The 15,599-nt window shown below is 43.5% G+C and overlaps 1 protein-coding gene across 2 annotated transcripts in view; it reads right to left on the bottom strand.

The window, feature by feature from the left end:
- The window catches only part of EVA1C (eva-1 homolog C), a 44,614-nt gene extending 29,643 nt beyond the window's left edge, over positions 1 to 14,971 (bottom strand). For both annotated transcript variants that reach the window (XM_066619082.1, XM_066619083.1), the window contains exon 1: positions 14,835 to 14,971. In XM_066619082.1, the coding sequence (XP_066475179.1) occupies positions 14,835 to 14,961 (127 nt within the window). In that variant the 5' untranslated portion in view covers positions 14,962 to 14,971. The remainder of the gene's footprint in view (positions 1 to 14,834) is intronic.
- Between the last annotated feature and the right edge of the window lie 628 nt (positions 14,972 to 15,599).

Genomic DNA, 15,599 nt, shown 5'->3' with positions numbered 1-15,599 from the left:
CATTGAGCAAGCCATCTCTTGAAAAGGAAATATTAACCCTTAAAAATGACATTTTTCTCAAGACCTGTGCTGAGCAAGAATCGTTTTGGAAGCTAGCGCCTAGAGACAAATTTCCCAACTTGAGAAGATGCAGTGAAGCTGTACACTCCTGTTTTGGTTCAACTTATTTGTGTGAATCTGCGTTTTCCCATCTGAAAATGACAAAGAGTACACAACATTCCAACATGACAGATGAACATCTCCAGAATTTCCTGAGACTGGCCCTCACGCAATATTCACCCAACTTCAAAAAGCTGGTGGATGAAATGCAAGCTCAGACGTCTCACTAATGAGCAAGAGCGAAATATTAAAGATTGTGCAAGATCAGCCTGGATCAATAATTGACCTAAATTTAACACAAATTACTCAATAAAAGTTAAAGAAAGTTATTAAGACAGTTAAAGAAAGTTATTACTCAATAAAACTTTAAAAAAATGTACTTCCATCTCCCCTCGCAGTTCTTACTGGATCTTCGTCTCTCTGTTTTGTTTTTGCTTAATTTGCTTAACAGCTGATCACATCCAAGTAAATGACAGAAGGTTAATTAAAAATGGGGGGGGGGAATCCTCCAACTTTATTGGGTTAAAATTTAATTTGGAACTAATTTGAAACTTAATTTTCATGGTGGTAGATCACCGGCACTTTTGGCCGGAAAAAGTAGATCACGACCTGTTTGAAGTTGGACATGCCTGCTCTATAGCCTTCTAAAAGGCTGCAGCACAGGGGACTGCCACGTAATGTAATGGGTGAGAGGGGGCTGACCCCTCTAATTCAAGTAAAAATTTGTAAACACACTACTCTACAGAGAACTTGCAGCCAGCCAGACAACTAACTAGTCATCTTTTAAAGATGAGTTTTTCTTCATCCCTCACAATTACATCATATTTCTAATTGTGAATGAATTAAATAAAACGGGTCCTCTCTGCTTCACAAAGAGCTCCTGATGTTAGGAAGCGGCAACTTAGTAGATGCCTGAAATAAATGAACAGTGTACAAAGGTAATTGGCTTGAAGACCCTCCATATCTGGCACAGTTCCTCAACAGGTGGGAAACCCTGGCTTCTGAGCGGCCCGCTTGGAGGCAGGCTGTGCAGCATGGCCTTTCCCAGTTTGAAGAGACACTTGGCCAACGGACTGAGGCAAAGAGGCAAAGAAGGAAGTCCCATAGCCAGGGAGACAGACCAGGGACAGACTGCACTTGCTCCCAATGTGGAAGGGACTGTCACTCCCGAATCGGCCTTTTCAGCCACACTAGATGCTGTTCCAGAACCACCTTTCAGAGCACGATACCATAGTCTTTCGAGACTGAAGGTTCCCAACTCATACTCTGCATAACAACAGTACACACAGCTATCTCTGACCACAGCACCACTTTTCATATTATTTGATTAGTCTTATTACTTTTTTTGGCACTGGGTCGATTTTCTGATATTCCCCATTCTCTCCGTCCCACAACTTTAGCCAGCCAGTCAGCCAAGAACAAGAACACAAAGCTAACTCTTATCTTTTTTTCTGTTTTCACTGTGGATTGTAAACATTACTCAAATTCTTGCCGTGTGGGTTGGCACTTCACATCTCACAATGGTGAGAGGAGGGGCAGCATTGCCACACAGGGGAAAAAGCACTCTTATACAATAGGCTTCTTTTCAAATACAGGCATTTGGCCAATAGTTGGCATTATCTTAACCCTTTGTGATGAGAAGATAGATGTTTGCTTTGAAAGTCTAGCTTTCAGCTGCTATCAGCAGAATTCTCTGGTCTCAAATATCTCTTCCTGGACAGAAGAGCCAATAAAAGTTTTAGCTCTTAGTTCAGAGTCAAGGGCCTTAGGCCAGCATAGAATTATCCAGACGTAGGCATGATCCAAGAATCAATGCATATGTACCAGAATGTTATTTGGTGGTGTTTCGTTGGTAGATGAATTAGCCACAGCCTCTTCCTTTGCAAAAGAGACAAGCCATCGTTTGATTTCTGCATTATGGTGACTTTTTGCAGCAAGAACTGGCAGTGAAAAACAGAGCAGGCTGCCTAAGCGTCCCTCTTGTTGGATTGAAACTACAGTCTATTTTTTAATGTGTACATTCTTTTTATTTCACGTTTAATATGACAGCTTGACCACTGATACTTTACTCAATGACATAGATAAGGCATCTGGTACCCAGGGCACAAAATAAGATCTGTGCTGGGGGTGGAACAGGGAGGAGATGGGGTGGGTGGATTGAGACTGGGAGGGACGTAGGACAGGCAGCTAAGGCACACACCAAATTCCTGGGCCTGATCTACCTGCACTGAGCAATGCAGACATGCACAGCAATAGGTCCAAGTTGTCTCATAGTGACTGCTGGTGCTGACCCTAGGACAAGGGGACAAATATCCCCTCACCCTGAGGAGCTCTCTAGCAGCAAAAACTCCCCCATGGGATGCAGCCAAGGTTGTAATGGTGCTGCTGCATCACCACATGAGATTAGGCTGTGAGTTTATTTATATTTAGTGAGACTGGCAAAAGTTTGGATAGCTTCACCTTACCTGAATCCATTGCAAAAGTGTTTCCCACTTTAGGAGCCAAAGTTTAAAAAGGCAGTCTTGACTGGTGTACTTGTATAGATACCGTTCCTTTGTTTAAATCCTGTTGGGAGCCGATCTGTGTATTCTGTCCCTCGCCTAGGCAATCACTAACCTGCTCTCCTGGAATCCATTTATTTAAATGCTAATCAGCTCTTCATGAGACCAAATGCAATCACTCAGGTTGGGTGCATGATAGCACTCCTGTCTTGATAAAATGATTAGGTAACATTAGAAACCTGTTCTTTCCCTTTACATTTTGAATATCAGGGGATCTGATTCCCTAATAATAAACCTGTGTTTACCCATTTGACCTCTGATTTTAAAGTCTTTATGTCTGCACTTCTGTTTAAACACTCTGTTGTGTTCTATGCCACTGGTAGTGGTGAGTGAAATTTTCTGGTTCTATATGAAAACTTACTGCTACTGCCTCTTCTGCCACCCAGACACCTAAACAATCCATGTGGAAAAATCCTGGGAACAGAAGAGGACTCTCCCATGTTTTGGAGAAGAAGCAGGCACTGGGGGGAACAGAGGCAGGCAGAGGGTGCAGTGATAAGTAGGGCCAATGGGGGAGAGAAGCTGGTACAAATGATCAGGACCCAACTGTGTTGCATATTTTTAGCTGGTTGACCCTTGCTGGGCTGGGGAGGGGGGTTCTTCAACAAGACCCAAAGCCGCTGTCACCAGACCTGGTGATATGGGGGAGTTTGGAAAACAGAGGGTGTTAGAATACTCTTTTTAAAAAGTGGTAGAAACTTTTGAGTGCTGCTTCAGGTGCTGGCTCAGTTTTGGCCAGGTTTGCACACAGAGAAAAGTTGAAGATGGTGACAAGGCAAAGGGAAAAGTCATAGAAAGAGGCAGAGGAAAATTTTAAGTAACCCACAACTCCTGAAGTGAACAAAGTGTTGCAAGCAAACATGCTAGAAAAGAAGTGCCTGAGCAAGGATGGGGAGGTTTTGCAAGAGAGAAGTAGGCAAAGGAAAAAGAAATGCTGAGAAAGGATAGTGGCTCAGGGCCATCCTGAGGAATTCTAGACATTCTCTTAAAGAAGCAATACACAGCACCTCATGACTGCAGACAGGCGCCTGGAGATTCATAATGTGATCGCTGCATCCTCAGGGAAGTAGAGACTGGTCACAGGCATTTCATCTGTGGATCCAGTCCTGTTACCAGAGTAACATGTACTCCAGCTCCAACATGAATGTACACCCAAAGAACCACTGAAATTAATGAGATCGGCCAAGCAACAGGGTTGAGGGGTTTATTGTACCTGATGGGGCTCAAGTGTACATGACCAGAAAAGAAATAATGCCTATATTGAGCCCAGTGCTTCCCAAACTTTTTAGTATTGGGAACTACTTTTTAAAATGATTATCATGACCCACTAGACAAAAAAAATTAGAAAGAAATAATATTTTATTTATTCATCATCATCAATAAATAATAAATTATTACTTAATATATGTAAGGCTGCTAGTGACCTTACATATAGTATGTGTGTGTAGACATTTGCTAGATTCTCCTTAGAAATGGAGTTCAAGGACTGTTCCCAACTCTTTATAGTCATCCAGGAAACCCAGAAGACAGAACTGAAGTGCAAGATGTACAATTAGGGATTTCCAGGCCAGATAAAAGGCTGAAAGTGGGTTCACATGTGATCTATAGCATGCCAATTACTAGAGAAAATAGGAAAATATAACTTTTTAAATTGGGGGTATGAAGATTACCTCATACCACAGGTTAGCATTCCAGGTAATGATTTTCTTCTACAAACTGGGCAAGGGTATTTGCAAAGATTTAAAAGAAAAAAGAATTTTCACAACCCACCAAAAATCAGCTTGTGACCCACTACTGGGGTCCTGACTCACAGTTTGGCAAACACTTGTCTAGCCAGTTGAGTAAATGAATTTCATTAAGCACAGTGGTTCTCTAACAAGAGGCTTGTAACCCACCACTGGGTCGTGACCTGATTTTTGGTGGGGTTTTGAAACTGACTAGCTGATAGCTCCCAAGGAAAATGTATTGAACCCCATAGAAAGTGAAACGGAGCTGCATGGGTGTGTTTATTCATGAGCAGGAAGTCGTGCCTTAGTCCACTTCGAAGGGTAGGCCGAGAAGAACACAACACCACCAAAATGGTCCTGATTTGATGAATGCAGGAAGCCTCCCTCTCCAAGCTGACAAGGAAAAATGTATTGAGCACTATGGAAAGTGAAACTGAGCCACATGTGCAAAAGCAGAGTAGATGAGCAGACCTTGGCTCTTACTGAAGGCAAGGCCACCAGAATGGTCCTCATCCAATGAATGTGGAATTCAACAAACACATCAGCCACCCCCACCCCCAGGAAAAAGACAAAAACAGAAGCTTGATCTACTGGTAAAGTGAAACTTTTTTTTAGTCTTGTTAAGCTGGGTGGGTCCTGCAGAATATTGTTTTAAAAAGTGGGCCCTGGTGCAAAAATGTTTGGGAACCACTACAGATAACTAAATATGATGCATATGTTTAAACTTCTGCCATTTCATTCTAGCTGTATTTTTTTTAATAAAACTATATAATATAGTTAATAGGCTATCAAACTGATATTGCAATAGATGTGAAGGGAATTTTCAAGGGAGATGTATAGTGCATTTTGGAATTCATGGCCCATATTGTTATCACCAAAAATCACACCTCTACCTATAGCAGCCAGTGGTGTAGCAGTAAATTTTGAAGCACAGGAACTGCTGTGGTATATCCACGACCCCACAGTCACATGCCACTAAGGCTATAACTAAGGCTATATCCTAAATGAATTTATTTCTAAGCGGGCAACATTGATTTCAATGTGATTTACTTTTATGTACGATGAGTTTAAGGATAAGGATTACACCCTCAGAGACAAAAAGGCATTGGTATCCTTTATTGTTCTGCTTTCTGCTGCTAAAAATGAGGCAGTAAGAAGTGTCACATCACTCTTTAGGGTGTTAAAAAAAACCACTGGAATCATCATGCTAACAACAATCTAGATCAAACTCTCTTGTTAAATGTATCTTTCCTAAGCATGGCACAAAAGGCACCTATTCCTAGATCTTTGAAAATAAGATGTCCTGCCTTTAATAAATGAACCATTTTCATTGTCAGATGAACCTTCTTAGTTCAGGACTAAGGAGTCCAACTTCATATTTCAAAGGAAACAAATCAAGAGTAAATGTGCTATTGTTTCATCCAGACTGGCACAGCAGGCACAGAACCATTACAGGAAGGCTTCAGAATGGTGGTGTGGTTGTGTGGGTGAGAGAGAGAGAGAGAGAGTCCAGCACAACATCTGCTGAGATACAGAACTGATGCTAAAATCACACAGAGCGGAAAAATCAATGACCCAGGAAAGTATGCCACTAGATAATCTTAATACTCGTATGAAGCTCAAGATCTGTGCAGAGAAGGGCTTAAGCAAGTTGCTTTCCAATTCCATGTGCACCATTAATCTCTCATTATGGGATTCTGTTACACATAACAGTTTCATAACTTCTTGGCTCTCTAGGTTTCTCACATTGCCCCATATTTTTTGTGTGTAATGGTTCATTACACAGGAGGTGTAGGTCTAGAGGCAGGAGGCAGGAGGTCTGGTCTAGAGGGTAGAGCCTCCATTTGCCTGAAGATTAACATCCACAAGGTCGCCAGTTCGAGGCCACCGGCACCGTGCGACCTTGAAGCAGCTGACAAGCTGCAGCTGAGCTGTTCCATCTGCTCGGAGCGTGGGAGGATGGAGGCCAGAATGTTAAACCAGATCGGAGTGTAACAGCTCGAATGTGGTGGTTCTTGAAAGAGAGAACCTTCTTTCAATTTGTAAAAATCCCTGCGTGGATTTAATAAGCCTGCCTATGTAAACCGCCTTGAATAAAGTCTTGAATAAAGACCAAGAAAGGCGGTATATAAATACTGTATATATTATTATATTATTATTATTCATTGTATCACTTCAGCTTCAGCTTTCCTTTCTTGAGCTGATATACAACAAGAAGAGAGTCACATCCTCATCTGTAATGCGCTGCTGTAAGCTGAATCCCTTGTTTGTTTATATGTGCCCAAAAGTGTGACCTGCCTCTTTAAAATGATTTGCTTTCACAAACTCAGCCAATCTTATTAAAATCCACCCTGTGCTGCTGAAAAAGGAAGGGAAAGTTTGATGCAGGTCAGCAACTTTAGATGCTGATATTTATGCTGTAATATTGCTTGTCATTCTTTATGAGGAATAGGGCATTCATTTTTTCCATGTAAAAAGCCAAAGGATGGCATTTAATTTTTTAATCTTGCATTCTAAGGATTATATGCCTGTTTAGGACCTGCAGAAATTGTTGCAAGGAAAATTCATCCTCTCTGAATTTCAGTTGTTTTGAGCATCATTTTCCTACAAAGGAATCTGCATCAGTTTTATTACCTTACTATGGATTGGCAGATTGCAACCTTCCTTAAGGACCACATATGTGGAGTTTTGCAGTAAGGCCTACAACTTTTACCAGAGCCAGGCAGAAATTTGAAACTGACAATCTTCCCAAGCAATCCAGTCACAACATAGTTTATTACAAATTTCTCATGTCAAAATCCATGAAGTTTTGTCTTTGATATCACAATCTATCTGTGGTTCTTTGATAAAATAATAGTTGATCATAATTGATAATTATATGGTTTTGAAATTTCTATTAGGATTTCCTTAAAGAATTTCATTTTAAATCTGAATGGTGTTCTAATCAAATATCTCTTGAATATAAGTCAAAAGTTGTTGTAGGCTGAAAAGTTTTTATTGTGAATTTTGTTCTTGTTGAAAGGCTCGCAGCAGGACTACAGGTCATGCTTCGGTATCCACTGGGCTTCTGTTCTGGAACCTCCAATGGATTAAAAAAATCAGTGGGTTCCAAATCAGTGGAAAAATAGCTTTGAAGACCCACTTCCAGGTTTCTTGCTCCTCTATTGTCATCCCAGAATGCATTGGTTTAGACACTATGCCGCATTCAGCCACTAGATGGGGTGAATAATGGAATCTAATGGAATAAAATTATAATTATTTAACAGTGCGGAGTAGGAAATTGAATTTAGCTACTCTTTTTCCTTGTTACAAGGCATTTAAAGTGGACCTCAGTATCAGTGGTAAGTCACATCAGTGGATACCAAATCACTGGATACCGAGGTTCCACGTGTACGTACTTTAGGGCAGCGCTCCACAAACTGGTGGGTCATAACTGGTGGGTCATCATGGGAACTGGAAGCAGGACATTCCCCCTTAAGGAGAGTGACCCTGCTTCCATGACAGCAACAGTACCACAAGGATCGTGGTGCTGCTGCTTCCAGGGGGCATTTTTTACTTACCTGGGGGGACAGCACTGGCCTCCTGCAGGATCCTGGAGGCTCACAGCCCCCACAAGATGCAAGTTGCAAGAGTGTGGCCACAGAATACAGGTGTCTTGTTGTCTTGAGTGTTTCCTGAGGCATCTGGTGGGCCACTGTGAGACACAGGAAGCTGGACTAGATGGGTTCTTGGCCTGATCCAGCAGGCTTCTTCTTATGTTCTTATAAATAAGTAGCCTGAGATCACCGTCAAACACTCCAAATGTAAATACATTTCTTGGAATGTAGAATGATCCTATCCCTGACTTACACTCACTGGATGTTATAGGATCACTCCTAAATTCCCTATAACTGGCAGAGTGTAAGGCCCTACATTCACATTTCCCCAGAATGGGACTTTGCATCCTAACATCCCAGCAAGCTTTGAACCCCCTGAGATACACGTGACTATGGAGCCACAGGTAGCCTCCAATGGAGCAGGCACTGTTTCTTGTTCCTTGAAATGTGCTTGTGTGTTTCATCTGGAAGGTATGTATATGTACTGTGCAGGGTGATGACATGGCATGCTTATTATCTCTGTGTGCTGATTAGTGCCTCTTGTGCATAACCAATATGAAGACATCTTCAGTTGTGGTTGGAGTTGCCAGGGTTGTTATGTTATTGTTTGTTTCTACCGTTGTTGCGGTAGCATTGACTCTTTCTTGTTGAGCATAGGATCATGACGATGGCTGCAATCCTATACACACTTACCTGGAAGTAAGTCCCATTGAACTCAATGGAGCTTCCTTCTGAGTAGATATGAATAGGATTGTGCTGTATGTTATTTTACAAACATTATATCCTACTTTATCTCAATTCCAAAATGAGTAACAGCAAAACATATCAATTCAATGAAGTACACTGCACCTACATCAGTGGACACAAAACACTAATCAACTTCAAGAAAAACAGAAATCTAGTGCAAATCAAGGGCTACATATCACTAGTAACCCTGGGGTAGGGACCACTTAGCATAGCAGGAACACTGGACTGCTTTATTGGGAAATTCAATTAAATCCAACTAAGTGGAAATTGTTTTCAGGCAAGGGTACTTAGGACTGCAACTTTAGACACTTCAAATCTTGAACAATAATGAAAATAGGAAAAACTGGCATTCATTTCTGAATATTTACTGTAGTGCATCTACTTGCAATGCCAAAGGAATGACCCTGTAATGTCTGCCAGCATAAGTATCAAGGTTTGTGAGCATATGCCAGTACTGTGGTCAAAAATTTCCATCATCCTGCAATCATATACGAATAAAGTAGAACTTATCTAAAGTCCAGCCTTAAACGCAATGCAGAAGGAAGGGGGGGGGGGGAAACAGAGGGAATCCTTTTAAAGATTGTGGTTCCACTGAAATGTTGTGAATTATACTGTTCTGCTGCACAGGTGAGAGGGTGCTACTTAGATATACTCAGGTGTGGAAACCCCTCATGACACCATATACCCACAGTTCAGTACTTCTAAGTCCCATGGATTTCAGTGGGACAATTAACTAGATGCTTAACCTCTCTGAAATCAAAAAGACTTCAAAGCATTTAATTGGTTCGATCATGCTTCCAAAATGTGGCACTGCTACTGGTATCTTTAGGCACGCCTAGAATTAAGAGTCAAGAAATGGTTCAGATATACAAATATAAGATCCATGGTTCAGATATACAGATCTAGCCTTTGGACTTGATTACTAGAGTCAACATTTGAGACTGAAAATTCATGAAGAGTCTGAAAAGCTTATATCTAGAAGCTGATTTATTATCTAGAAGCTTATCTTATATCTAGAAGCTCGTAATTCCACTGTCTCCAACATCTGCCCTGAATGCTTGCATAACAGGTATTGTTATCAAGTGCTGCCCTGGGACCTGAAAAGAACCTTAGCCCAAAAGATGCATGTGGCTCAGCAGGAGAATTGAGAAATTTGCTTTGGGCATAATGTCTAGGCCACCACTTTTCACAAGAGCTGATTGAGAGACAGTACATAGTTCATGTTATATTAAGGCTACAATCTTATAAACATTTACCTGGGACATACAACACAATCCTCCACCATCTTCCACCATGAAACTGCACTGACAGAGTGCATGCTGTGGGGGGGGGGGGGAGTGCCAGACAGCCAGGTGTGAGTCCAAGGAGAGGAGGGGAGCCAGTGGGTTGAAAAACTGGGATAGAATTGGCATGTGCCTTTTCCACAGAGATCCACTCCTCCCAGCTCACTCCCTGCTCAACAAAAGCCACATTAGTCATGTCATATATGGACTCTTGTGGGCAGGGGTCCAAAAGGGATTAATTCCCCCCCCCCCGTATCTATCAAGTAGGAAGGAAGAAAGGCTACTAAAACTAATGATTGATTCACAGCCCAATCCTACAGGCTTTGAGCCCTAGTGGAACACATGTTCAGCCAGCAGTGGCTACAAAACGTCCAGCAGCATACTAAGTAGCATACTGTGGGGGGGGGTGATGGGAAGGCTGGAGCACTCCTGCATACATCAGTGGAGCACCAATAACCTGCTGAGGAAGATGGCGGGAAAGGAGGGAGTAAGCAGGAAAAGCAGAATGGGGATGGAATGAGGTGGGAGCGAAAGTGGGGTGGGGTGGGGCGGGGCGGGGCAGGGCAGGGAGGTGAAGAGGGGATGGGGAGGCTGCAGGAGGTGGTGGATCCAGTGGTGACAGTGCACACCTGATCCTATTTCCTCTAGCAGTAGTCCCTCTGCCCCCTAACTCTTCTTGGACTTGCGCTAGCAAAATTGTTAGCGCAATTGTAAGGAGACCCATTGTGAGGCAGGAGGCTCCTTTCCCCTCTGAAGCCTCCCAATCCACACACAGACCCTGCTGGATATAGCATGCCCATTTTTGGGGTGGCTGCACCAGTAGGGGGGGAAGGATAGGATTGGGCTGTATGAAACCCAGCCAAGAACGGTGAACCTCTGAGCTTTATTCACTTCCTCCGCACAGAGGTAGTAAAGTCTCACACACAAATATATTTCTAAATCACCCCGGTGTCTATCTGATTTACACATACCTGCTAAGTATTTAAAAGGTCATGAGGTATTCATGGTAACCACATTAATATTTATGTGCTGGCACTGTTTATCATGTATTAATTTCTGTCAGGTACATTTTGATTAGCCTTTAAAGTTATGTTCTGAGTTTGGACTGCAAGGCTTGAATGCCGACAGGCAAACACAAGCTTGTATCTTGCAGCAGAATACTAAGCATATTATTAAATATACTTTGGCAAGCGATTAATCTTCTGGGTTCTTTCTAAACCACAATTAAACATATGATAAAGCCCAATTATAAGAAGGGTGGAAATTTTCAAAATAAATGCCGCCCTTCTTTCTGCTAGAAGTAATCCACAACAAGCAATGTTTTAAAAATAGTTTTAATTTTGGATTATTACATATCCTTTCCCCAACATTACTAGACGTTTGTCACTGATGCAAGGGAGTGGCCTGGCCTCAGATCTCAAAAGTGACCTCATTTGTCCACCAGAATTTCCAGTGACTTGTCTGTAATGTTCATTGGCACATGAGTGACATAATCTTCCCATCTTTGCAGCTGAGAACACTTAAAGAGGATGTACTTTGAAGTTTGTCTCATAGCAGCAAAAACATTTAACCCTTCCTTTCCATCTTTCTCTTTTAAAAATAGTTTTATGTTACTGGGTGACAAGAAGAATCATGCTCTTGTTACCTATTTTGTCAGGTCTATCAATCTCAGGTCAAGCCAGTGGTGTTCCCTGTCAAGGCTACAGGGTGAATATGCATTGCTTTTATGTGTCCTGCTTGTGTGTGGGTGAGAATAATCTGTGAATTCCCATTGACTCATGTTTGCCCTCAGTCTTCATCTCATAGGTTAGAGTCTGGAACATTTAATCCATGCCAAGAGTTTCTCCAGAAGGCAACTTTTTATCTCTGTCAGTGATTTCTAAAAAACAGCACCAGATGCCTGATTTGTCTGTTAAGATTTAGTACTTAAACTGCTCAAACTTAAAACAAGTTTAAACAGATGAAATATTAAGATTGATCTAGTGTGTAGTGTGATCCAGCACCTTCCTGCCAACACAGGTAATACAATGTAAAGTGCTGCATTCTCTGATTTTTAAGGACCAACTCAGTAGAATAACTTTATCATATGCTAAGAACAACGCTACCAAAAATTCCAAAAATTAAGGCTGCAATCCTGTGCACTCTTTCCTGGAAGTAAAATTGGAGAATCCAATGTAGGTTCTCCTAAGTAGGCACACATAGGACTGGGCTGTTACCATAAGAACAGCCCCACTGGATCAGGCCATAGGCCCATCTAGTCCAGCTTCCTGTATCTCACAGCGGCCCTACCAAATGCCCCAGGGAGCACACCTGATAACAAGAGACCTGCATCCTGGTGCCCTCCCTTGCATCTGACATAGCCCATTTCTAAAATCAGGAGGTTGCACATACGCATCATGGCTTGTAACCCGTAATGGATTTTTCCTCCAGAAACTTGTCCAATCCCCTTTTAAAGGCATCCAGGCCAGATGCCGTCACCACATCCTGTGGTAGGAAGTTCCACAGACCAACCACACGCTGAGTAAAGAAATATTTTCTTTTGTCTGTTCTAACTCTCCCAACACTCAATTTTAGTGAATGTCCCCTGGTTCTGGTGTTATGTGAGATCGTAAAGAGCATCTCTCTATCCACTTTATCCTTCCCATGCATAATTTTGTATGTCTCAATCATGTCCCCCTCAAGCGTCTCTTTTCTAGGCTGAAGAGGCCCAAATGCCACAGCCTTTCCTCATAAGGCAGGTGCCCCAGCCCAGCAATCATCATAGTTGCCCTCTTTTGCACCTTTTCCATTTCCACTATATCCTTTTTGAGATGTGGTGACCAGAACTGGACACCAATACTGCAGATGTGGCCTTACCATAGATTTGTACAATGGCATTATAATATTAGCTGTTTTGTTCTCAATACCTTTCCTAATGATCCCAAGCATAGAATTGGCCTTCTTCACTGCCACTGCACATTGGGTCGACACTTTCATCGACTTGTCCACCACCACCCCAAGATCTCTCTCCTGATCTGTCACAGACAGCTCAGAACCCATTAGCCATGGAGCACATGTAAAAGTTGATCAGTCTGGTATCAGTTTTTTCTCGTTAATTTAGAATAACTACTTTCCATTTGTTTCATATATGAAACTGTAAAAGTTAGAATCCTCATTCTCCACATATAAGTATTATTGAAATTGATTTTTTCTAAAAAGCGTTTTGACTACCTTGTAATAGCCCAATCCTATGCATGTCTACTCAGAAGTAAGTCCCACAATAGTCAATAGGGCTTACTCCCCAGTAAGAGTGTATAGAATTGCAACCTCAGAGTGGCTAAACTATACTGGAAGGTACATAATTCACATTTAAAGATCCCAACTATCCCACACTTTAGACTAGTGCCCTGAGACATTTAGAGCATGTTACTAATTTTGTGTCCTGCTTTACATTTAATAATGAATGTAACCTTTCTTAAGCATGCACGATAAATATTACACACCAGTCCTGCTAATCTTTATAAGCCATTCATTCTAGTATTACTCGGAACCATGCCTACTAGCAGTAGCACTGCTGTGAGGTATAGATTTCCTTGCACCCATTTGAGAGGGCTTAAGCTTTCCAAGCATACACCCCTACACAAACAAGTGTTGCAAGCCATGTGTTGGAGCACTGGATTCTAAGGCTTTTTTCAGGATAGAATGAATTCATTCAGTGTGTCCAAACCCCATGAGACACACATACCCTGAACTGAGCCCAAGCTGGTGCCTTGGCTGTATCTGCATGGCAGATGAGGATAATAAAAGGGCTAACAGAGACTCAGTTGTCGAAATGATCAGGAAGCAATGTCAATGTGGGGTTTTTCAACACCACGCCAGTTTAGCAACAAAGTAAATTGGCCCGGAGCTCAGGGTGTGCACTTTACTGATGGAGTACAGTACAACCAGCATTTACTTTGACACAGTGAGAGGAGGCTTGAGTTCAGGTTTACTTCTAATCCCAGTTGCAGTTACCTTGGTTGGGATTATTCAAACTGTACTCTTATACACTGTGCCCTTAGAGTAAATCCCACTGAACACAGCAGGACTTACTTCTTACAGGAAAGAAAGTTCTGTTCTGTTAGTGGTGATAGGAAAGTATTCTGCATATGCTAAGAGAAGCTTTCTTTTCCAGTTAAGCAGTATAAAATCCAAACTAATGCTTGAGATTTTAGCAGTAGCACTGAACAGCTTCTGGAATAGATTTCAGATAGATTTCTAGTTCATATTACACAGTGTAATCAGTTCTTTTCATCTGGCTTTGGATACAAGATCACTAGCAAAGATCTCAGTTCACTAAGTAAGGTCCTGTTTTATGCGCGCGGGGGGGGGGGTTTGAGTGAGTGAACATGTTAAAAATGCAAACTGGTTGGAAAGTTGGATAGGATTGGGCCCTTAACTTATTTTCTGCCAGGGCTCTAGAGGGTTCTTAACAGACACACACACAGCCCAATCCTAGTCACACTTTCCTGGGAGTAAGCCCCATTGAATCTAATGGGACTTAGTTCTGAGTAGACATGCATAGGATTGGGCTGACAGTGGGTAGGAAATCAAGAGGTAAAACCTTTTATTTCCTATCACTGTACTTCATGCTTCACCTGTTGAATTACCTGCCTTATCAGGGAGTTAAGGAAAAGGTGTCAGTCTATACTGTGTTCATATGTCACTCCAGGTATTGAGGGCAGACCCTGCCCAGAGTGCTACTCCCCCCCCCATGCAATGCCCTACCCTGGGCTGCCCCTGCCGGTGCTTGGACCCTACCTGGGTTGCTGAGATGGGAGGGCACGGCCGAGGGTCCCTTACCTGAGAAGTCAGCCAGGGCAGCGATGTCTTTGGTCCAGACCAGGATCAGGCAGAAGAGGAGGTTGAGCAGCAGCCCGAGCTCTACCTGGCGCCGGCTTGGATGCTGCCCAGCCTCCAGTTCACTCATGGTGCGCAGGAGGAGGCGGGGGTCCCGGCTGCCCAACGCGGTCACATGACGGCTCCAGCCCCCAGCGGGAGAGGGAGTCCCCGTCCTTGCCGGGCCCGGAGCGGACTGGCAGGGCTGGGGAGGCGAGGGCTGCGGCCGGCGCAGGGGAGGGACCGGGCTGGGAAGGGGCAGCCTCGCCAAGGCTCCTGCACGCAGCTTCCCCCGGAGGAAGTCCCGGCAGTGGCTGGCCCGGCCGCGAAGCGTGTGTGCGCGCAGGGGGTGGGCAGGGAGAAGCGCCTTGCCCCGGCCGGGCACCTCCTCGCCAGCCTCTCGGCCGCTTCCAGCCGCCTTTTCCCGAGGGCCACCCTGAGGACGAGAGCGCTGCTGCGGGGACGACTAGAGTGCCGCTCCCACTTGTCTGCCCCCAGACTCCAGTGGTGCGCACGTGTGAACGCGGGTGCTTTTGACACTGGCCGTTGACCTGGCTTGCTTTGAGCAGCGCGTCCCTGGGCGAGTGGAGAAAGAGCTGCTGGTCCTTCACTGGACCCCTTCTCTTCCACGCCAGGGAGGGCAGGCACACTTTCCACAGAAGAGGGAACTTCAGCAGGGGCAGCTTGTCATCTCGCACGGAAAAGCTGCACCTGCTGAACTTCTCCCTC

This window comes from Tiliqua scincoides, chromosome 3, assembly GCF_035046505.1.
Source record: "Tiliqua scincoides isolate rTilSci1 chromosome 3, rTilSci1.hap2, whole genome shotgun sequence".
Classification (NCBI taxonomy): domain Eukaryota; kingdom Metazoa; phylum Chordata; class Lepidosauria; order Squamata; family Scincidae; genus Tiliqua; species Tiliqua scincoides.
Note: the sequence above shows the minus strand (reverse complement) of the source record. Positions and strands in the feature narration are given on the sequence as shown.